The 23,928-nt window shown below is 41.9% G+C and overlaps 1 protein-coding gene and 1 long non-coding RNA gene across 10 annotated transcripts in view; one reads left to right on the top strand and one right to left on the bottom strand.

Moving 5' to 3' along the window:
- The window catches only part of EML1 (EMAP like 1), a 169,777-nt gene extending 149,960 nt beyond the window's left edge, over nt 1-19,817 (top strand). For all 9 annotated transcript variants that reach the window (XM_075926585.1, XM_075926588.1, XM_075926584.1 and 6 more), the window contains 10 exons: nt 924-1,078; nt 4,004-4,129; nt 4,438-4,569; nt 9,163-9,230; nt 10,846-10,934; nt 11,416-11,513; nt 11,636-11,723; nt 11,914-12,009; nt 17,737-17,867; nt 18,183-19,817. In XM_075926585.1, coding sequence (XP_075782700.1) covers nt 924-1,078; nt 4,004-4,129; nt 4,438-4,569; nt 9,163-9,230; nt 10,846-10,934; nt 11,416-11,513; nt 11,636-11,723; nt 11,914-12,009; nt 17,737-17,867; nt 18,183-18,308 — 1,109 coding nt within the window. In that variant the 3' untranslated portion in view covers nt 18,309-19,817. The remainder of the gene's footprint in view (nt 1-923; nt 1,079-4,003; nt 4,130-4,437; nt 4,570-9,162; nt 9,231-10,845; nt 10,935-11,415; nt 11,514-11,635; nt 11,724-11,913; nt 12,010-17,736; nt 17,868-18,182) is intronic.
- On the bottom strand, nt 8,886-21,583 carry LOC142829078 (uncharacterized). The gene is made up of 2 exons (XR_012903303.1): nt 21,450-21,583; nt 8,886-9,223 (listed from the first exon to the last, which is right to left on the bottom strand). It is a non-coding gene; the product is annotated as an uncharacterized LOC142829078 (long non-coding RNA).
- Nucleotides 21,584-23,928: the final 2,345 nt, after the last annotated feature.

Genomic DNA, 23,928 nt, shown 5'->3' with positions numbered 1-23,928 from the left:
TCCTTGTGATGTTCAATTTCAAGTAAAACCTGTACGTCACGGGTGGGAAACCTCCGGCCTGCCAAACAATTTCATTCGGTTCCCCAGGGGGAGGGGACAGGTGTCGTGCAGTGGCTGTGAAACACCTCAGGGGGATTCCAGGTGTAGCTTAAAAAACTTCCCCCAGCCTCCCCTGCAGCACAGCCCAATACTTCTGGTTCCTCTCCTGCACATGGGAGAGGCATGCGCAGGAGATCTGGCAGGAGGGAGAAGCTTCACGTGGTGGAACCTTGCGGCATTTTGGGAAGCAGAAGCAAAAAAAAGGCTGCAGCTGCTTTCTGGCTGCCAGCAAAACTCCTTTTGCTGGTAAGGAGGCGTGCGGAAACAGAGGAAAGGGAGGGAGGGGGGGAATTTGTTCACAGAGTATGAGGGAAGGGAAGCCCCCGAACCTCTTCCCTGCATAGGCTCACTGCAGCAGGGAACATTGTCTGACAGACTGGAGCCATACACAGTCAGCAATGCCTCCTTAACAGTTAAGGAGGCATGTGGGACCTGAGGGAGGGGGAATTGCTTGCAGCAGTGGGAGGGCAGGGAAGATCCCCTCCAGCCCCTCCCTTGCAAAGTACAAATTCAGCCATCACATTAAAATTGTAAATAAAAAAATTAAAAAGAACATCATACCACAACAATTTTGGTGGGTTTTTTTTCTCACTGTTGTATGGCTCCCGAGTCATATCTCTGTGGGTTAGCATCTCCGACCCAAAAAAGGTTTCCCACCTCTTCTGTAAGTCAGTACAGTTGGATGTATGACACTTAGAGATTTACCCTTTGAGCTATGACACATGTAACCATTGACTATAACTCTAGACTTGAAGGTGAAGTGAAAAATAAAGTAAAAATGAAATAAATAGTTCACTAATAACATCTTTTCTCCATCTGTCTAGGTACGAATAGAATAAGCTATGCTCTTCAAGGAGCCCACGAGGGTGGTATTTTTGCACTTTGTATGCTGCGAGATGGTACACTGGTATCAGGAGGTGGAAAAGACAGAAAAATAATATCTTGGAATGGGAATTACCAGAAACTTCACAAGACTGAGGTGATACTAGTGATCTTTACATTTTACTTACTACTTTAAATGGAAAAGAGAAAGAACTTTCTTATGAACTGTGCTCCCTAAATCAGTATTCTTGTTTAGGACTCCTCATTCTGTGGCATTTATATATGGTTTATTTTGAAATTTTTTAATTTAAGACCTCAATTAGTTGTAAGAAAGCTTCTAATGAAATGTTGCTTATATTATTTCTGTCCTTCTTTGTCAAATTTCTAACAGCAATAGGCATTTTTTAATTTAATATTTACAGTGCTTGGCAATAATAAATACTAAGCTAATTCCACACTTTTATTTTCTAAAACAATAATGGTGATGACAATGGTTTTTATCACTTTCTATGCTTGGTCTTAGTCCAGTGGTGAATTTAAAACATTTTTTACTAAATTTCTAGAGCCATTTTGTAGGAATTTGTGCATTCAAACTTTGTGGGAATATTCACAGTAAGTACATTTCTTACATCTGAAAAGCAAAGATATGTGACAATTTAGACACTGTGTAAAGAGAATGATCAGAGGAAAGCTATATATTCTGGTGGATGAACTGTACTACGTACTTTAGAGACATTGCACATGCATTAGCAACTAGGGGCAAGCTTTCCATAACTTTGACCACTGAAAAAGGTCAGACTTCCTGCTTACTTATTCTTACTTCCCAAATAATATTTTTATAATGGCTTATTATTAAATCACCTATTCTATTCAGGTTTCCCGCACTGTTGAGCTGTACACTCTGGATTGCACTGTGGTCTTCCAGGAAGCAGCAGATTAAAGCAGTGTACATTTACTGCATAGTATAGGTGTATGCAAAATTTGTCAGTACCTCCAAGAAAAGCTCAGTAATTTTTAATTTATTTTAAAAAGAATTGGATTTTTTACAAAAATAGTTGGTCCAAAATTAATGTTTCAGTTTGTAAAATGTGACTGAATTAACTGCTATAAGGGAACATAACATTTTCATTTGCTGACTTACTTGGTTTTAGTTGTGCAGATTTTATGTTCCACTAAAACAGTGGTTCTCAAACTTTTTAGCCATAGCCCACCCCGCTCAATGAATACCTTTCTGTGGAACATCAACCAACCACCCATGATGCCAAAATGCATTTGTTTATCTCTAAATACCTTAAATACTTAATTATTCATATTAGTATAAACATGCAAATATGTAGCTATAACATACTGGGGCATATATAACCAGTAAGAAAGGAAATACTATTAATCAAAATCATTAAATAGATTAAGCACTTTAACTTTATCATGTTAGTTAATCAAACTTCATTTTAAATAAAGTAAAATATTAATATATATATATATATAAAAAGGTTTCAACATTGTCTTTATGGAAGGAGCGAACCTTTTTTTCACTGATTCACAGAAAAATCCTCACAAAAGTGAGAAGCAAAAATACCAACAACCCCTTCCAACTCTCACTCTCACATATGTGGCCCCCAGTTGAGACACTTCACTCCCCTTATCCTTCAGCTCCATGGAGGAGGAGAAGGGGAGAAACTAAGTTCAGGATTTCCCACAGGCCAGCTTAACTCTTCTGGGGCCCCAAAGCTAGTAGATTTTGTGGGCCCCTCTAAGCTTTCTGGGGTGGGGCAAAAAATGAGGTTCAGTGTGTGGGAGGGGGCTGCCAGGGAACGGGATAGGGGCTGAGGTGCAAGGTCTGAATAGGAAGTGGAGTACAGGTGGGAAGGCAGGGTCTAGGCAGGAGGTAGAGTGCAGGGAGGGGGTGAGGATGTGAGGTCTGGGTGGGAGATAGAGTGTAGGAGCAGGATGGGGCTCTGGCCAGGAGGTTGGGTCCAGGAGCAGGGTGGGGCTCTGGCCAGGAGGTTGGGTGCAAGAGCAGGCTGAGGGTGGAAGATTTGGGTGCGAGGTTGGATGCAGGACCTGGAGGCACAGGGCCTCAGTGGGAGGGGGCTTCAGGAGCAGGATAGAGGTGTGGGATCTGGGCACGAGGGGGATGAGAGAGCTTACCTGGCTCCATGCACCCTGCTGCTCCCAGACATCGCTCACATCTGCTCCCATTGGCCACAATTCTGACGAATGGGAGCAGCAGGGAAAGCCTCCAGGCAAACAGTTTCCTGCACTGCCATTTCCCCAGCTGGGGGAAGGAAGAGCAGCAGTGCAGAGAGCCACTTCCTCCTCCCTTTGTGGGAAGCTCCAAAGATGTGGGGCAGGAGGTCGGGAGGGGGGGGGCAAGACAGTTTGCACTTTGAGAACGACTGTACTGGAAGATTTACACAGCATTGCTCAGGACCTTAACTCAAGTAATTTTTGTGTTTGATAAAATAAAATAAAAATGTACATGCTGAATTTAAATCATTGCCCTGGAATGGGGATGGGGATGAGGAGTTCAGTATGCAGACTGTCCTGGGGAGAGAGGACTACCCCATTCTTCTCTCTCCACAGCAGCTTGAAACCAGGTGAGAAGCACCTTTCTATGGCCACTGCAGCAGACACAGAGGGAGAGGGTTCCATCCCATTTTCCTGGCACAACCAAGCCTTTACCTTGCTTTAAGTTATGAGAAGAAGCTGTACACCGAGTTTGATGGTCCTAGCTCTTACCATTTAGGAGGAGTTCTTGAACAGAAAAGCAGACAAACTCTCTCTCAGATATATAGTAGATTAGCACAGATACCTTTTTGTGTAGTATTATAAATATTGTCATAGCTCTGTGGAAGTCAGTAGAACTATAACATTTTGCACCAGTTTAGGATCTGCTTCCTGGTGTCCTATATTATTTTATATTAAATTGTATAGCCTTTATTTGACAATGCTCAGTGTTGTGTGACTGCTTAAAACTCCATTTGTATTTCTTGAAATAAATACTTTAAAAAAACAAATTAATGTTTGAGAAACAATTTTGTGCCATCCGGCTTACCAGTCCATTTATCTGTTATGATTACAGATACCAGAGCAGTTTGGTCCAATAAGAACAGTAGCAGAAGGGAAAGGTGATGTTGTATTGATAGGCACTACTAGAAACTTCGTTCTACAAGGTACTCTATCAGGAGACTTTTTTCCAATTACCCAGGTAAGCTGTTTCCTTGCAAACTAACAAAAAGCATACAGTTTTAAAATATGTAAATGCACTAATACCACTTGTCTAATGTTAGGAAAATACAGACCTATTAAATTAATTTACCAGAGTAGTGATTTCAGAAATAAAAAAATCTGATAAAATAAGTACCTATCCAAACTTAGCAGAATTTCTGATGGCTTAATTTATACAATAAGCTATTTTTAATCATGTTCATTCAGAAACAATTAAACTTAATTAAAGGTATTTAACTTGCATGTTACTGTCCATCATCTGAAGAAACTTTGTTTATATTTGTATAGGGTCACACTGATGAGCTATGGGGACTAGCCATCCATCCCTCTAAACCTCAGTTTTTCACTTGTGGACATGATAAACACATTACTCTCTGGGATGCTACCAGTCACCGTCCTATCTGGAACAAAATAATAGAGGTATATACTGTTTAGCCCACACTCTTCTCATTCATGGAATAAAGATTTTCAAATAAGTTAATTTTTTTTTAAAAGAATGTTTTGTTAGATTATGTTGTGGGGGAGAGAATCAGTGACATGGTATATAATTTAACTTTCTGAAAATGTTTATACAGTGCTAAAACCTGTAGCAGTGTTAAGCCAAACATTATAACCACTGACCCTTTCACTAACTCAAAGCTAATTTGAGTGCTGTATAATACAAAAAGTATGCTGTGCTTTAGCACTTATTTTAGTCAGAAGAAAATCACAAAACTGAAACTGAAAGACTTGGCATTTTATTATTTTTGAGAAGTGGCAGATGTACACAGCCTAGGAATTGCTTATCTACATGGAGCAGCAATGCACGCTATGAGGATGTGATTTCCAAAGCTCCTTATCATCATCAATCATCATCAAACAACCATGGGCTCAAAGCCCGTTGGTGTCCGATGCCTCCCTCACTATTTCCTTCCATCTTTCCCTGTCCAGTGTAGAGTGGCTTAGTTTCTGTAGACTAGCTCTGTACCAATCGACTACATCATCTACCCATTCTCTGTGGGGACTGGCTCTCCTATTCGGACTATCTATTATGCTGAATACTAGGGTCTTAACTTTTCACTCATTGTTCATTCTGCAGATATGCCCAAATAGCTGTAACTTTTGTTGTATAACCGTCTGCAGTAGGTTCTCTTTTGGCTATATCTTCCTATATAATTCCTTGTTGGTGACTTTCTGCATCCATCCTATTCTCAGGATCTTTCTATAACAACTCCTCTCGAACGCCAATATCCTTCTCTTTGCACATAATTAGTCTGTGTATATCCTGCTGGTGTGCTTTAATGTAATGTTAAGTGCACTAAGTACCATGAATTAGTGAATATAAATCCCAGGTTATATATGCTTTTACACACACACACACACACACACACACACAGGATATACATGTCAGTGTCTTATACAAGCTGATTTTTACTCAAATTAAAAGACAAGACCAACATGATAAAATCAGCATCTTCTATTTAATAACAATTTAATTTAATAAGAGCGGCAGTGTTGTTGTGTGTACCATTTGTCAGGAAGCTGTTTCCCAACAGATGACTGTGATCAGACTGAAAGGTTGTTTCTTTTCATAAATTTGTAAACCCATTTACCTGAGCCCCCTTTAAGATCATCAATTTTCATCTCCACAGCAATAAGTCGAGCCTTGAGCTTTATGGCTACCATTGACACTGCACGTTGGCTATCTCTCTGTGCAAGAACCCACTTCACCAGGTTTTCTTCTAGTTTTGGCCACTTGGCTTTCTTTCCTCGACGCGCGCTTTTCTGAGGATTTAATTTCTCAATCTCCACTTCTTTTTTACTCCATTCCCAAACAAACTTTTTGTTGATGAAAAATTTTCTCCCCACTGCTCTGTTGTCATTTTCTTTTGCATATGTCAGATAATTTAAAATTGGATGTACAGTAAAACTCCGATGATCTGGCATCTGATGGTCTGGCACTCCTGATGGTCCGGCACCATCAGGAACCCGGAAGTGCTCCGGGCAGCCGGACCATTGGAGCTGCTCTGCCCCCAGCTTCCAAGATTCAGCTGCTGCTAAAACTGACCAGTGGCTGAATCGGGGAAACCGGGGCAGAGCAGCTGGAGTGCTGCCGGGTAGGTCCTGTAGCGCTGCCCCTCGGAGCTGTGGGACCAACCCGGCAGCACCCCAGCTGTCCCTGATTCAGCGGTTGCTGAAATTGACAAGTGGCTGACTCCAGGAAGCCCGAGGCAGAACTGCTCTGCCCCGACTTCCTGGAATCAGCCCCTGATCAGTTTCAGCAGCAGCTGACTTGGGTAAACCTGGGATAGAGCAGCTGGGGTGCTGCTGGGTTGGTCCCCACCGCACCGCACCTCGGCGCTGCGGGGACCAACCCGGCAGCGCCCCAGCTGCTCTGCCCCAGATGTCCCGATTCAGACGCTGCTGCTGAAACTGACCAGCTCTGCCTCGGGCTTCCTGGAGTCAGCCGCTGATCAGAGACACCTGGGGCAGAGCCGGACTATTGGAAGGGGGGGCTATGAGGGATCTGGGGTGGGGTTGATGCCACCCCAGGCCCCTCATAGCCCCCCCTTCTGATAGTACGGCATATCTGATAATCCGGTACTCCCTGGGTCCTAAAGGTGCCGGATTATTGGAAGTTTACTGTATATGATTTGCACTTAGGCATCCTTACAAATATTTTGTTATAAACTGAAGAGATTTTAAAACGGTGTGGTTCGTAGGGCTTATATACCAGTAATCAGGAGCGGCCCGAGGCCAGCTGTAGCACTGGTGCCCCAGGCGGAGGCTGTGATCGGCACCCCTGCCTTCACGGCCATCAATGGCCGTGACGTAATAATGGGAGGCCCCGTGACGTCATCATCAGATGCCCGGGCCAGCGGCACTCTAGGCAACCGCCTAGTCTGCCTAGGCTCATGGGCCGCCCCTGCCAGTAATAGGGTAGTACTTATTGCTCAATGGCTGCAGCTGCGGTTCATTACCAGTTCCAGAGGATCGGGGCCAGTGTAGACGCTCTTTTCCAGCTTTTCTAAAAGCCGGAAAAAAGCGGCGGACATTTTTATTTAAATGCCGCGGGGGATATTTAAATCCCCCGCGCATTTCCCTATTGCGATTTCAAAAATTACCATGCCCCTTCCGGAAAAGGGGCCAATGTAGACGAGCCCTTATAGTCCAGGGAATGGGAGGAAAAGCAAGCAGTGTCCTGGAGTGCACAGCTGCTGCCCCTTCTCACCCTTCTAAAATGGCGCCTTTGCTGTTAGCATGGTCAAGTTCTTCCTCTGAGCTCTCTGAAGTATAGTAAATTCCACTGGTTATCAAACTTGATCCTTAAACTTCTAACTTTGTCCTTAAAAGAGGCAAGTAAGAATCAGTCCCTGATAGGGCTTAGTTTATTTTTTCCTCTCATCTCAAAAGTACAATTAAGGATTTGAAAATATAAAACACTAAGTAAATACATATTTTTCTTATTACTGAAGAAGAAAATCCACACAAGTCATTTTGATTCTTGAGAGAGAAGTAAATTTTTACTATAACAGCAATTCAGTCTATTGAAATCAAGAACTCATAAAAATGAATCCATTGAGCCAGCTTTTTATAAAGATAAGGCAGTCATGCAAATATGTTTTGATTGAAATAGGATTTCAACTATCAATCACCTTGACAATAATCTTCTCACATCCACTTTGAAGCATCTTAGAGACCTTATTTTATAAGTCACTGGCTTCTTACCTAATGTAGATAAATCTTTCATTTGATACTATAGCTTATTTGTGCTACAAAAAACTGTATAACAATGTCTTAATACACTTGTTATGATTCACCATCAGGTTGTTTGGATTAAAATCTTTATTTAAACTAATTTCTTATGTAAGGAAGAATGTAAAACCACAGAATTTGCTTATTTGTTTGAGTCATAGGAACTTTGGAAAATTGAGCACACTTGGGTTACTACAGTGATTTGACCACATAAATATAGGGAGAATAGATGTTAGCTACTCATATCCTTATGATTTGTGAATAAATTGCAAAAACATTAATCTCTCTCTACCTCTTGAAAGTAAAGAGAATCTCCCTTAGAATCAATTACTATAGGCAAGGTAATTACAAATTGATAAACTTGTTAGCAGGTCTGCCCAACTCACTACATTATTAGCAATTACCAGAATATTTAAAAAATGAATATGTCGGTTTTTGAGGTACTATTCCCTGTTTAGCTCTTTCATATGCATGTTAATTTTGACATATCATGAAAAATCCTGCCAATGTAACTACTTAAGCTTGAGTTTTCTTCTCTAATCTACAGAAATTTGCAGCTCATTCTTTGTAGATTGTGACATAAAGCCAGTCAGCCAATGCTTACTTTTCATATTTTTCAGATGTTACAATGGCAAGTGAAACATTATGGTTCTCCCAATACATCAGTAACAACATTGCTTAAACATTTATGTACATTAAAATGTTATATCATCAGATATCAGTGTGAGAAACTCAAGCTGAATATTTAACAAACTGATTTGTAACTGGCAGGGTATTGGAATGATCTGTGTTGTCAGAGGTATACTCAAATCTTTCCACGATAGCACTCCATGCTATGTGATATGCAGCAGCAGAACAAGTTGCTTGCTCAACCTTCAGGTTGTAGTAGCAAATAACAGACATATACTGATTATTCATTTATATAACTAAATTTGAGCTTTGTGAATAATTTATTAAGTTAATTTTACCTCTTTCCCCTTTTGGGATTTGTCCATAAACAGCTTTTTCTTTTTTTTCTTTTTTTATGTTTGAAAGAATTTGCCAAACAAATTTTAGGTTAGGCTGTACACAAAGGAAAACAGTGTGGCATTGAATAAAAGAAGCCAATTATTAAGTAATTTTAGTGGATTTCAAAGCTTACTAGTTTTATGTTTGAAGAAAAAGAGTTTATGCTAAAAGAATGAGAGGGTTAGTCTGTTACTGAGAAAGTAATTTGAATTATGTTTTTTTTACTACTGTCTCTGGCTATAAATGTATATTTCCTTTGAAATGTTCTAGGATCCAGCGCAATCTTCTGGTTTCCATCCTTCAGGGTCAGTTGTTGCAATAGGAACGCTAACTGGAAGGTAAGAAGAAGAAAAGCAGGGGTGTCAGTCAACAGAGGTTATCTGTCCATCTCACCAAATCAAAGTTAATATTCTTATTTCTTCAATGACAGTGCCAAATTCTGCCCTCTGACCCCTATACAAGAGCTGAATGTATTGTTGGTGATGTTTATTATTATTTGTAATGCTATCCTGCCTAACAGCTTTAGTCATGGATCAGGCCCCTACTGTGTTCAACAATGTACAAATAGAGAAATACAAGAAGGACTATCCCCAATAAGCTTACGATCTAAGTATAAGACATGATATACAGATGTATACAATCAGGTAGATGGATGGGAACGTTATAGGAAACAATGAGGCCGTGCTGGTCAGCAAGCAAGGGTGCCATTTTTGGTGAAGGGAGCTCATCAGCCAGGTATGAGAGGCATGCACAGAATGCAGGTACTTTCCCCTCACTCCCTGATAGTCCGGGGAACGGGATGAAAAGCACACTGCATCCTGGAGCACATGGCTGCTGCCCTCTACCTCCTGAAATAGTGCCCTTGTCAGTAGGAAAGGCAGTAGTGGTAGTGCATCAGCAGCCTAACCATTCTAAGGGATGGTTGTTTTTGTAGGCATAACAGCTAATGAGTGTTTCAAGGAGGATTTTGAAGGATGATAATGAAGTAGCTCTATTGATGTATACCAGAAGCTCCTCTTCTCAAGTGAGAGGGACAGCACAGGAGAAGACAAAAGGGGTGTGCTTGAAAATTTGCTCTTTTACTATTTGTACCATAATAATGTCCAGAGCCACACACACACACTCCCAACCAAATTTTAGTCAAGGGCCCATTGTGCTAAGCACTGTGGTACAAGTACGTAGTAAGAGACAGTTTCTGTATGAAGAGGTTAAAACTTAAATAGATAAGACTGATGATGGAGCAAAGTACTACCTCCATTGTACATATGGAACAGTGGCCTGAAATTGCATAAGGAATCAGTGACAGAGCCTTGATTTGAACCCAAATTCTAAATTGATATAAACTACAAAACCCTCCTTTCCCTTCAGGAGGAGGGCAGGATTTTTTCTTAATACTTTAAATATTCACACGTCATTCTAAAATATTTTGATGACACATGGTTTTAGTAAGTATTGAAGCAACATTTATTTTGTTCTCTGTTTCTCAATAGCTAAATAAAAGCGAGATGTTTTGGGTGCAGGATTTATTTTTAATACTTAAACTGAAATCCGCATTAAAATTTAGATTTTCTTAGTGAAAATTGCACGTAATTAAATTAAATGTTAGTAAACTCTGTAAAAGGGCCTTAAAGAATGTGGTCCAATATACACAAGATACCCAAAAGTCTACATCAATCATACTTGCATATAACTAGTGTCAGTTTTTACAATGATAAAACCTGAATGTGGATATCACACTCAATATTTAATTGATACTCTGTTCATCTGCTGTTGAAAATACTATTTTCAGTTGGCTATAAATAACACAGATAATGTCTCCTTCCCATTCTTTTCCTTTTTCTTCAAAACATATGGAAGACTGTTATTTTGACATAATAAACAGTTGATTAAAACCACTGTATATTTGCATTCCTTGCTGAGCAACTTACTGGCCTTTTTCTGTGTTTATAACAGGTGGTTTGTATTTGACACAGAAACAAAAGATCTGGTCACTGTACACACAGATGGAAATGAACAGCTGTCTGTAATGCGTTATTCACCAGGTTTGACACACTCTACTTACTGGTTTTAAAAAAACCTAATTGTATGCAATATAGGGTTTATTTTTTTAATTCCCCAAATATCACATTTAAATTGGATATAGATATTAGTTGAAATCCTGCCTGCATTAAGTCAATGGAGTCAGGATTTTACCCCAAAACTTGAAGAACTAATTCTGTTTGCCCCTTCAGATCTTGATGTTTAGCAGAAATCAGCTCTTTTACTTAGATGTGCATGTAGTGTCATGTTCAGGTTGGCTTTTTTTCTAAATTTCTTTAAGGTTTAACTTAGATGTTACCAATATAAAGCTGATATTTTATTTGTAATGAAACATACTCCATCAAACAAGGAGAAGAAAACAGATTTTTTTACTTTATTAATAAAAGTTTTAAGAATAGTGCCTATTGTCCATGCCACATTAGTGCTTCCTATATTCATTTATTTCTTTATTGCAAATATAATTATAATTCACTCTTCTTATAGATGGAAACTTCTTGGCAATAGGTTCCCATGACAACTGTATCTATATATATGGTGTTAATGAAAATGGGAGAAAATATAGTAGAATTGGCAAATGCTCAGTAAGTGATCTTTTTAATACTTATTCACTAATAAGAAATAAACATTTATACTTTATAGTGCATGTTAATATACTGCGCTATACTATGTTAGTGGGATTAATACAATCCACTTCTCTTCATAGGGTCATTCCAGCTTCATTACTCACTTGGATTGGTCTGTTAATTCACAGTACCTTGTGTCCAATTCAGGGGACTATGAAATCTTATACTGTGAGTAGCAAATGGTTTTCTGTGCTTTGTGTAGAGTTGATTCTAGGATAGCGAATGAATTTTTAATTTATATAAAATCATATAATCACTAGGCTGGAACATATATTTTAATTAGTCTTCTACTTTTTAGCTTAAATCAGTTCCTATCCAGTTTCAGAACTGAAAATGTCATTTGTTTCTCTTTCTGTAGGGATCCCCTCTGCTTGTAAACAAGTAGTGAGTGTTGAGACTACTAGAGATATAGAATGGGTTACTTACACCTGTATTTTAGGATTCCATGTTTTTGGTAAGTTTTTTTTTAAATTTCCCCTCTCGCAAACTTACATTATTTGCTTTTCCAGTTAGCTAACATTCATACTGTAATCTTCATTTGAAACATGGCTATTCAGATTTCAAAGTGCAAATATAAAACTTCTATTGCACATTTTTCATCACTATCTGTCCTCTGATTTCATCCACTATCTGAGTGATGTGACAAATAAGTGTTATATAAAACATGTATTAAAATTTAGAGAATTTTCTTGTATGTATTTATGCCCCTACAGAACCAAAGATCCCAGTAAAGATCAAGTTCCATTGAGTTAGGTGCTGTATAAACAGTGTATAGTACAGTCCCATTGTATGCAGTTCTGTAGAAACAGTGACAGTCCCCATCCTAAAGACAGTTCTTGCCCATTCAAAAAGGGACTCTGGCAGCTCTGGTTGGTACCACTGACTGTGCCATTAGAAGTCTGGTCGGCAGCGCAGCAAGGACCAGGGACTAAGGCAGGGTCCCTATTTAACTTGACTCTGTGTTGCTCCTGGAAGTGGCTGACAGACCCCTGTGCCCTCTAGACGCTGGGACAGCCAAGGACTGAGAGACTCAGTGCACTGTCCCCACCCTGATTGCCAGTTCCACAGCACCCATTGGCCAGGAGCTGTAACCAATGGAAGCTTCAGGAGGTGGTACTGGCAGTTGCAAGGGCAGCACATGGCATATCTCTAGCTGCCCATGCACCTAGAGGCTGCCACAGGAACCTGGTGGCCCTTTTCTTGGAGCCATAGTATGTACCACCAGGACTCCACACCCCAACCCTCTGCCCCAGCCTATGTTCCCTCCCACAGCCCATATGCCATACTCCCCCTACCCACACCCCACTCCTTACTCTAGCTCTGAACCCCTTTCCTCATCCCAAAACCCTCATCCCCATCCCAAAGCCCATGCTTCCAGTTTCCACAGTCCAGCCCCCTGACCTGGCCTGGAGCCCTCTCCCACATGCTGATCCCCTCATGTCTGACCTCATCCAGAGCCTGCACCCCAATCCCTCTTGTATCCCTCTCCTTGTCCCATCCCAGTGAAAATGAATGAAGATGTGGAAGAGCAAGCAGCGGACAGAGGTGAGGTAGGGAGGGTGTTCAGTTTTGTGCAATTAGACTATTGGCAACCCTGTCCAAAGAGCTTTCACTGTAAATTGAGATATTCTTAAGAAATGGGTGAAATGAACGAAAAGGAAAAGGAAAAGGAGGACAAATTCAGTAAAAATAAGATGTTCCAGATGTTTTTGTTTTATTGATTTGGGGTTGTAATTCTTTAAACATAAACAACAATCCCCTGTGATCAACTGTCATGGGTGGTTGACAGCTTTCTTGTAGGCCTCAAAGCACAGTTTCTTTTGAGGAGAGATTTGAAGGAGAAAAGGGTACTTGACTTTCAGATTAATTCAGGGAGAGCATTCTGTGTGTAAGGAGCAGCAAGGAAGAATTCATCGAGATGGTTGTGGGAGAATTTAATAAACGAGGCCTGTTATCATAGGATCTGAAGTGGTAGAATAGTACAATAAGAGATAAGTGTGTACAAACAGGAGGGGTAGAGTTGTGAAAGGTCTTAAAAGGTGAGGACAAGATACTGAATGTGTTTTGATGAAACAGTGCAAAGAATCAAAAAAGTGATGTGGTCAGAGCAAGAGACAAGAAAGATTATCTTAGCAGCCAGATTTTGAATGGAACACAGAGACGTGTTGGAGATGCATTCAAAAAAGGGAAGAGATTGCAGCAGTAAAGGCTAGGGATGTTAAAATGTGTGTATTTATATAAATGTGCAACTGCTGAAAATTTCAGCAGGTACACATTTATGCATGGAGCAGGACGGCTCCCCAGGAGCCAGCTTTTAAGCTGGATCCCCATGAGTACTGGCTCCAACGGAGCTGCCTGCCTCTCCCCATTCCCCTCCAGGCTGCTGCCTCTGTATCAGCAACGTGGTGGGGTGGGGAGGCAGGAGCCAGTGCTCGCAGGGAGCTGCCTGACTTCCCGTCCCTGCCCACAGTGCTGCCCACTTGTACGGGCTTCTGTCTGCCCCACCCCATGCTGTTGCCTTTATAGAGAGGCAGCAGCATGGGTGGGGGGCTGTGTGTAACCATGAAGGTTAACAGATGAGACCAGGAGCAAGCAACAACTGGAAATGTTGCTTCCAAACAGTGGCTACTTATCACACAGGGTTTGTAAAGCTGGCTAATTGAAAGCCAGGCTATGAACACATGAAGTTTGTCAGGATGAATGGCCAAGACAACCTGCATGGAAGGATATTGGGGCAGAATTTCTGTAGTCTAGAGGTCCTGCAGCACGTTGTGGGTTGTGCCCATAAAAGCTCATGATACCATCTACATTTTTTGTTAGTCTCTAAGGTGCTGCAGGACCATTTATTGTTTTTTAAGTTTCTTCAGTTACAGTCTAACCCGGCTACTTCTCTGAGACTTTGTAGTCTAGAGGGACTTGCTTAATGTACAAGCTATCCTCCTTGGGACTTGGCTGCATCAGATTTGGTTAGTGGCCGTAAGATCATTTCACCATTGGCCAAAGTATAGGTGCAGAGAGGGCAAAAAATAAGCTGAGTTAACTGTTGCTGCTGTGTCAGAATTTTTTACCATTTATTTGGGGAAATACCTTTTCTAGGGTGGCTGAGTTCATCCCAGGAACTGTTGACAGCAAGAAGGAATCTTGTGCTAAAATCCCAGAGGGAAAGGCTACAGTGGTTGTAGAGAAAATAAGAAATTGTCTATTTTTTCTCTAGCAAGGCTAGGTCATTTGCAACAAGATGGAGAGACTGAGGAAGCCAGCCCTGACCCTGAGTTATTGCCTAGCATCAGGGAGTCTGTCTCAGCTGTGGAATGTCTGGAAAGAGGCACAGGAGCAGCAGGGGGAAGGTCCAGTCCTGGGTTGCACAGAGGCATTGTGTCTTGAAGGAAAGCTTTTAGGCAGGACTGGAATCCAAGACTCCATTGCAGGGGTTATGAGACCCACAGGCCTGATGGCTGAAAGTCTACTAATGGAAAAAGAGAAGAGAATACAAGACTTACCAGAGAAAGATCTGTCAGGACTGGGAGCTGTGTGCTTATAGCTGAATAGGTGGCCTGGAGGAGCGAGAAAGAGTCTCTCTCCATTTCTGGCAGGAGGGATGTGAAGATGGGTGCAAGATCAGTATCTATAATTCCAAGGCCCTCCCTCCCCCCACTCCCCATCAGCCACTTGGAAGGAGAACCTGGGGGTTTGATTGAAACCCCACGGATCCAAAACACACTGGTGCCACACATCAGGCTGGCAGTTCCTGTCAAAGCTAACACTCTTACTTTGAGACGGGAAGGTAAAAATCCCACTCACTTTGTGAGTGGCTGCAAATATGCTTATAAATCACCTGAGGGAAGAGGTGAGGAATATGTCAACATGGAGGGAGGTGCATTTCCATTGGAAACCCATTCCTTCCCAAAGCCTTAAAGGAGTACTTAATCTGGCACACTTTACTGAAGAAAAAGGAAAAGCTGTAGCTGAATACACACTTTGGTACTCAAAAGGTTTGAAGGGTGTAAAAAGTGGTTCCCAACTTTTTCATACCTTGGACTGGCAAACCCATTGGTGGACCAGTAACATTTTATTTGCATATTCATTATAAATTAAACGTTACCAGTCTGCCAAAATATGTACCCTGGCCCACAGAGCCACTATGAACATCTGGCCTTAGCTGCAGCAGCTGCCAAAACTGAAGCCGGCTGCTGTGCAATGGCTCTTCAGGGGGTCAGGGTGTACCCCAGCCCTGGTCCTGGAGTAGCTGGCATGGGCACGGCTTGGCAGTGTGCTGCAGCCTGGCAGCCAGAGTTCACAGCCTGGCACCGGTCTGCGAACCAGTGGTTGGGAACCACTGGGGTAATTAATGCTACACTAACAAATTGGTTTGAACAGACGGCATGATATGAAAACTATACTTGGAAACACTACTCTGCCAGTGGTTTGCTGGTGACCTTATGTATTTTCCTACAACACTTATGGATATGCATAAAGGAACTCCTAAATTGTGTAACATACATGATTTTGGGGAAAAGCTTTTGTACATACTAGGGACCTTTACATATCTATCTATATTTTTTACATCTTGATCCTACAAAGGGATATTCTTATTGAAGTCTGTGGAATTTGGGGGATCAGTACTTTCCTTTGTTGTTATATTGATAACACGAATGCTTTAAACCGGAGATGGGGAACCTGCAGCCCCCAGCTTCCCTTGATCTGGCCTGCAGTGAAATATGGGACTTCCCTCTGGTGCAGGGCAAGCCAGCACTTCTGTTCCAGCCCCACAATGAATTTAAGAACCCCCCACCATGGCGTTGAAGCTCTAGTGCCAGCTCCCTGCTGTGGGGCAGAGGGGAAGCAGGGCCAAATTATGAAAGGGGCTTGAAGGGGTGTATCCCTAGGCTAAATGTGGGGGGATGCAGCCTCTAAAATCTCTGTGTGCTGCCTTCCAAGACAGCTCTGCCTGGCAGAGGAGACGAGAGGCAGCTCTGCATGCTCCTGTTCCCACTCTCCTCATCCCAGGCTGGAGCTACTCGTATTCCTAGTAGTGTAGAAAAGCTATGTGCCTGCACTCACCTGCAGGCTTTTCCCCTGCCACATCCATTGGCTGGGAATTATGGCCAATGGGAATGACTGGGGGAGGTGCCTGCAAGTGCAGGGCAGCTCAGAACCACCTCTTCCCCCTGCCAATCAGGTGCTACACCAGTAAGTGCACCCTCACCTTCCCTCCCTTCCTCCCAGATCCTGCACCCCTGGTCCCTTCCTACATCCTCCCTCCTGTACTGACCTCATAGTCCCATGCCCCTCCTGTACCTTCTCTCCCACCCCCTCTCACATTCAGCTAGCAGGGGGAAAAGAGGAAAAATCTCTTAAGTCTCTGGTGGCTTCTTCAGATGTCAGGGCAACAAACTAGATTCCTTAACTAACTTCTGACCCTCTAGCAAGTGTTTTCCTCTCTTGGATCTCCAGAGCCTGAAGAGTCTGTTCCCCTGGAAGGTCTGTCCCTGTCCCTGCCCCTTGCCTCCGTACGGTTCCCTCCTCCTACCTGACAGTGTTTCTATTGTTCCTTCTCTCCAGTAGTGAGTCCTCCTCCCATAGCTCCTGGCACTGCTGCTGAAACCAGTTTCAGCTGGTCCTTGATTGGCTCTAGGTACCCCAATCATCCTGTCTCAGCTTGTTCTAGCAAGATTTTTGATTGCCTCCAGGTGTTTCAATTAACTTGTCTCTACTGATTAATGCAGATTCTTGGTTGACTCCAGGTATCTTTATTAATCTGGCTAGACCTTGTTTAGTTACCAGGGAAACAGGGACTTGTTTAACCAGGGGCTAATATACCTGCTTTCTGCTACTTTCTTGTAGCTGATCCCCATCACAACATATATTATTATATAATATCTGAGGGCTCATATCTGAGTCCCCAATTCAACAAAACCCTGTTTGCATTCTCCCTGTTTAGCAAGGGACTTTTGCATGTCCTTCATTCCCATTCAAATTTTGGGATGGGTGCACATGTTCAAAGTTAAGTATTTGGGTCTTCTGAGTCAGGGCCTGAATCACTATAAATGTTGAGGGGTTTGAAGGTTGGTTGTTTTTAAACAGAGATGGCCTTTTCAATAATATTATGACAGAAAATGTAGCTTACATTTCAGTTCTGTATGTATAGCAGTAATATTAAATTGGTCACTACATATTTCAGGTGTCTGGCCAGAAGGTTCAGATGGAACAGACATCAATGCTGTCTGTAGATCACATGAGAGAAAACTGCTATCGACAGGAGATGATTTTGGCAAAGTACATCTCTTCTCTTATCCATGTTCACAATTTAGGGTAAGATATTTTATAGAGTACAATCTTGCAGGCCTTCACAAACATGGGAAAATTTTGTTCTTCTGTTGAGCATCAAAGAATTCGAAATCAAATCAATGGGACTTTTTCTATGCATAGGTGTGGATTTACATGTGTAAATGTGGATTGGCCCTTTAATATAGAAGTCTGCACTTTAAATAGTCTCACTTCATTGATAGAAATAAAGGGACAGGTTTTTTTTCATTGTATTTTTAATGTTATATATAATTAAATATTTGTTACAGTTATATATATTATTTATCTATAGTAATAACGTCATGTATTGATATTTTCCAGGCTCCAAGTCATGTGTATGGTGGACATAGTAGTCATGTAACAAATGTAGATTTTCTGTGTGAAGACACCCATCTCATCTCCACAGGTGGAAAAGATACTAGTATTATGCAGTGGCGAGTTATTTAGAGGAATTATTGGTGTGAACACCTGCAGTCATGGATGACCATACACAGAAGTTCTGTACAAACTGTATATTTAAAACTTAAACAGTACATTTGCAGATTAGCCTGGTCACTGTGATTCTGTTTAAAAATTTCTTACAGACCTCAGGAAAATTAAGCCCTATGCTGGTTATCTTACTCAGATTAGTGATTCATTAAGTATCACTCCTAAAGAATGAGCTATATTTTTTTCTTTCGTTGTACAATATATGCAGCAGTACAGGTTTAATATAAAAATGTGTCTTGAAAGTTTGCAATACAGTAATATCAGCAGAACTGATGACTGTCTTAACTGTTTTCTACAAACTCTTCTGGTCACAAAAATGCCTTTCGGAATACTGTATATACATGCTTAATTGTCTCTATGTCTTCACTTTCTCTTGTATGTCTACCACTTTAGAAAAATCTATGACAACACTGAGGTGTACTGAATTGTTTCTGATGGATGGTGATGAATTCCTACTAAAGGAATAAATCAAGCTAGAAGACACACAATAATTAATATGTTAGATATGAAAAATGTGAATGTTAGAATTCAGTCATTTGCATTTTCCAGGGAATAACAAATCTTTAAATTCCACCAGTGAGAAACTGTATTCTCTTACAAATCAGCAGGTTATACTCCAGTTTAACTTGAATATCTCAAAAGGGTTTACAGATTTTTATCTAGTTGTATTCCATATAAGCTTAAATTAAAAAATGTTTTTTTTATTTGTATATGAACAGCTTATTACAAACAAAAGCAAAACTTGACCACATCCCCACTATTGGTTAATATATTTAACTGCTATGTATATTAATCGGCATGATGCTATGTTGTACATGTATAAGATTTTAGCAGTTCATTATAAATTGTAAGGCAGTTTAGGCTTTACTTTTTTATGCTTATGGATATTGTATATTTGTATTTTAAGACCAAGTAGACCAAGTCTAAAGATATCTTTTTAAATGTACCATAAACCTGCAGAGGGATAAGGAAGTATTGGAAGCCTACATGAAATATAAATGTGTAACTTCTTGCCCCTGTGTTTTGTGCATGGATGGATATTTATAGTATGACATAAGATTGTGTTTTCCAATGAAGTAATAGTGGAGGTGGCATAAAATGGTTAAGAAGGCCTTACCAATTTTGATTGTGAAACAGATTGAAATTTATTGTTTACCTTGAGGAATGTATCTAAAGAATTTAAAAGAGCAGAGTTATAAGCAGACTGAAAAGCTAATATTAAAGTTTTGCTTGTAATGGACAGTAAACATTTTAATTCTCTGAACTCTAAAGCACTGGTTGTTTGTTTAGAGTGGTTAAATGAAATGGAATCAATGAATTTTGAAATCTTTTTTATTATATCTCCATCCTGCTATACTGAAAGTGCAGGACAATAATAAATCATGTATTAAAGTGCTTTGTTTTGATGTATCCATCCTGTTCAGTTTAACACATTCATTTTTACATTAAAACTATACTGTGATCTGCTTTCACTTAATGGGATAAAATTTTAAATTCCAAACCAGAGGTAAATGAAATCTGAGTTTTAGGTTATGCAATTATTTGCATAGCTATACCAGGATGCTTTTGGAGATTGAGTTAATAGTTTGTTCATATAGGATGAAAGTCACGAGGACCAGGATTTCAACCAACTAGTTTATTTATTGCTTCTAACTCCTTAATACAGCAAATCATTTCAATGTTCTGCTGTTTATTTCTGTACTTTCCTTATATTGTGGAAGAGTAAGAATGAATTTAAAGAATTGATCTTTAGAGGAAAATTATCCCGGGGGGGGGGGGGGGGGGGAGAGAGATGGTCTTTCTATGCAATCTTGCAGTTGATCCATATACATGCTTAAATTCTGTACGCTAAGTGTCATCACTGTTTTCCTCCAAATTGATGAAGAGGTATATTCAGCTTATTTTCTGGGCCCACAAAATTTCCAAACTGGTTAGTTGCTAGGTTTGGTTAAAATAAACTCCATGTGTCTGAAAGTTGTCAGATGACAACATATTAAAGTTCAAAATTATTCCTGTTTTTACATTATTGTTTTCCAAAACTCTATTAATAAAGAAATGACAAAGATAAGTTGTCCACTGCTTTCATGAATATGTCCTTTTCTCCCTATTTGCTTCTGATTATAAAAACAAAAGAAAAAAAGCCAAAACTTTAAAGCATAGCTCATTTTTAAATGAATATTCTACTTGGCTGTGTTTTCCTCTTCTGTTTGTTTTTGTATTTTTCATACTTTCTCCCTCCCCTTTCTATCTGTTCCTAGAAAGTGTCTGTCATGATGAGAAACATCTCGTCTTACTTGGAGGATTTGACTAGTTTATACTAAGGATATAAAATCCCATTTAATTGGTTAACCATTTAAATGTATGGGTGAGAGGCCTGCAGGACACCTGGGCCTACCACAGACAAAGGCTGCTCCGAACGACAGCATCCCCTGTCCGCGGTGAGCCCTGTGAGGCTGAAGTAGCTTCTTATCTGCAGCGGGGGGGGGGGGAGCTGCTCCAGCCCCCACTAGTTAACCAGAATTGTGAGCATCGCCAATTAAGGATGATGCTTACTAGTTAACTGGTTATCCTTTCACATCTGTCGTTTATACTGCTGCTAGGAAGTCACATGCTGCTGCAATGGGAGAAAAGAACTGACTCAAAAGTAGTTTCCTTTGAGATGGTTGATGGCAAGGAGTACAAGACATGAAAGATCAGGCTTGGGATAACTGCATTGCCAGAGATGTCCCATCTGTAGGATGAATTGAGGTAGCTGCCCCAGGCCTGAGCTTTTGGGGACTACCCAGTGTCACGTACCGTCACGTCTAGTCACGCGCAGGGGCTCCTCCAGTGGGGTGGTGGTGGGGCCCTTAGCCTTCGGTCGCACTAGCCAAACCGGCCCTTAAGGGGGCCTTCCGAGATGGAGGGGGACCTGGGCCCTCCCCCTCTCCAGGTCCCAGCCCAGAACCCTAAGGGTAGGCGTCATGGACACGCTGCCCAACTGGGGGAGCTATGGCCGCAACTCACCGGTCCCCGGGGTTTCCCTGACCCCATCCTGGGCTGCTTCCTCCGTCTCGGCTGGTCCTTGTCTATCCTACCCCGTCTGGCGGGGGGGCTCACCTCCTCCTGCGGTGGCGGTCCTCCGTTGCTAACTCCGGTACCCTGTCAGGTCTGGCATGGTCCCGGCGGGCCTCTGCTGGCTCGCCCCAGCTCCCCCACGTCTTCCTCCTCCTCCTCCGCTCCCAGTCGGGGGCCATCTTTTGAAGCCGGCTCCCCTTGCTGGGGACGCTGGCGCCTGCGTGCTGGGCCATCGGCCCCTCCTTCCCCGGGGCAGCCTGCCAGGGAAACAGCAGGGCCTGCGCAGGCGGCCGCCGCCGAACAGGCTCGGCAGAGCCGCCCGGGCTTCCCGGTGGCTACGCGGTCTGGTGTTCGTGTGTGGGGCGCAGGGCTAGCTTCCGCGGTCCCTGCCGCTCCGTCACACCTGGCAGCCATCCAAATGTCCTATGGACAATAGGGACCCAGGAGATTATAAAGGCCTAGTGCAAGGCAACAGCAGGAGTTGTATCCCGCACTCACCACATGGGCATTGGGAGCTGAGCAGCCTGGCACCCTGCTCTACTCGACCTTGCCATATCACCCTTCAAGCCCTCTCCACTTGGCTTCTCCACGGTTGGGGGAAGCAGAGCACCCCAGCCCCAGGGCACTCTTCCCCGAAGCTGCAGAAAAGCAGGGTGCAGCGGGCTGGGAGAGGATAGCAGGGTGGAGAGGGCAGGCTGCTGGACTGCTCTGGCTTCCGCCACCTATGCGGTGGTTGGGGAGGTGGCCATTGCTGCCACAGAGCCAGGCCCCCATAATTCTCTGGGCTGCTTTGCTCCTGGAAGGGGAAAAGAGGGAGGAGTGGGGCGGGACTTGGGGAAGGGGTGGAGCCGGAGTGGGGGCAAAAGTGGGGCCTGCAGCAAGGGGGTTGCCCCGTGCCTGGGGCACTAGGAGGAGCGTTGCCCCAGGCCCCGCACCCTCTTTGGGATGGCACTGTGCATTGCAGTTACCTGAATTCTCTGGGTTGAAATCTTGCTTCATTGAAGTTGATGGGAATTTTTCTTTCAACTTCAACGTAACCAAGTTTTCAGCCCTTAGAAGATCAACAGATTTGTATGTGAATATATGGCCTGTGTTATGTAGGAGGTCAGATGAGACGATCACAGTCATCCCTTCTGGCCTGATTATTTATGAAAATAATAGTTCAGTTTAATAAGCTACTTTTACTTAAACCATTGCCTCAACTCTATTTATGTATTTGTTTATGGTAGCACCTGTCTTGTGCTAGATGCTTTGCAGATATTCAAGAACTGTCCTTCCCCCAGGAAACTTATCGTTTAAGGACAGAGAGACAAGTAGGTAGATGTTTGAAAGGGAAATAATAAAAGGACAATATTGTTTTAATTCACACCAGCAAGATTGATTAAAGGCAACATGTTGTTTTCAGTGTTGTTATAACCATGTAGGTCCAAAGATACTAGAGAGACTAGGTGAGTGATATCTTTTTGGACTAACTTCTGTTGGTAGGAAAGACAAACTTTTGAGCTTACACAAAGCTCTCAGTAGTAGGGGTTGAACCTCTCTGGTCCAGGACTCTCTGAGAGAGCTCTTGGATCAAAGAACCCTGGAAGCAGGGTGCAGAGCCGGGAGCCCTTATTGTTATTGAGTAGAGTGGAAGAATTACTTTTTGTGTCTTGCTCACAACACTCCCACTGATACATCTCAGAATGATGGTTGGGGTGGTTTTTTTGCAACAATATTAACTTATTGACTCATTTATTTTGTGATTCATAAAGACCCCCAGATTCCTTGCTGCAGTACCCCTTCCTAGGCAGTCATTTCCCATTTTGTATGTGTGCAATTGAGTGTTCCTTGTTAACTGAAGAATCTGTCCTTATTTAAGTTCATGCTATTTACTTCAGACCGTTTCTCCAGATCATTTAGAATTATAATCCTATCCTCCAAAGCAGTTGCAATCTCTCCCATCTTAGTATTGTCCACAAACTTTATTCTATGCTGTTATCTAAATAATTGCTAATTGGTTATTCTCTGGGAACAGTTTTCCACCCAGTTATGAGCTTATCATATACCAACTCCATCTAAGATGTATTTCCCTAATTTGTTTCTGAGATGTTCATGAAAGACAATATCAGGAGTCTTACTGCAGTCAAGCTATACCACATCCACAGGCTTGTTACCTTGTTAAAGCTATTAGATTGGTTTGACGTGATTTGTTCTTGACAAATCCATGCTGATTGTTACTTATCACCTTTTTATCTTCTACATGTTTACAAATCAATTGCTTGATTATTTGCTCCATAATGCTTGGCGGTACTGAAGTTAAAAAGACTGGTCTGTAATTCCCTGTGTTGTCCTCGTTTCTCTGGTTACATAGTAGCACTATATTTGCTGTCTTCCAGTCCTCTGGAATTTATCTGTCTTCTATGATTTTTCAAAGATCATCTCTAATGGCTCAGATATCTCCTCGGTCAGCAATTTGAATATTCTAGGATGTATTTTAGCCTCAGATCCTACTTAATTTTTACTGTCATTCACTATGTCA

This window comes from Pelodiscus sinensis, chromosome 4 (genome assembly GCF_049634645.1).
Source record: "Pelodiscus sinensis isolate JC-2024 chromosome 4, ASM4963464v1, whole genome shotgun sequence".
Lineage (NCBI taxonomy): Eukaryota > Metazoa > Chordata > Testudines > Trionychidae > Pelodiscus > Pelodiscus sinensis.
Note: the sequence above shows the minus strand (reverse complement) of the source record. Positions and strands in the feature narration are given on the sequence as shown.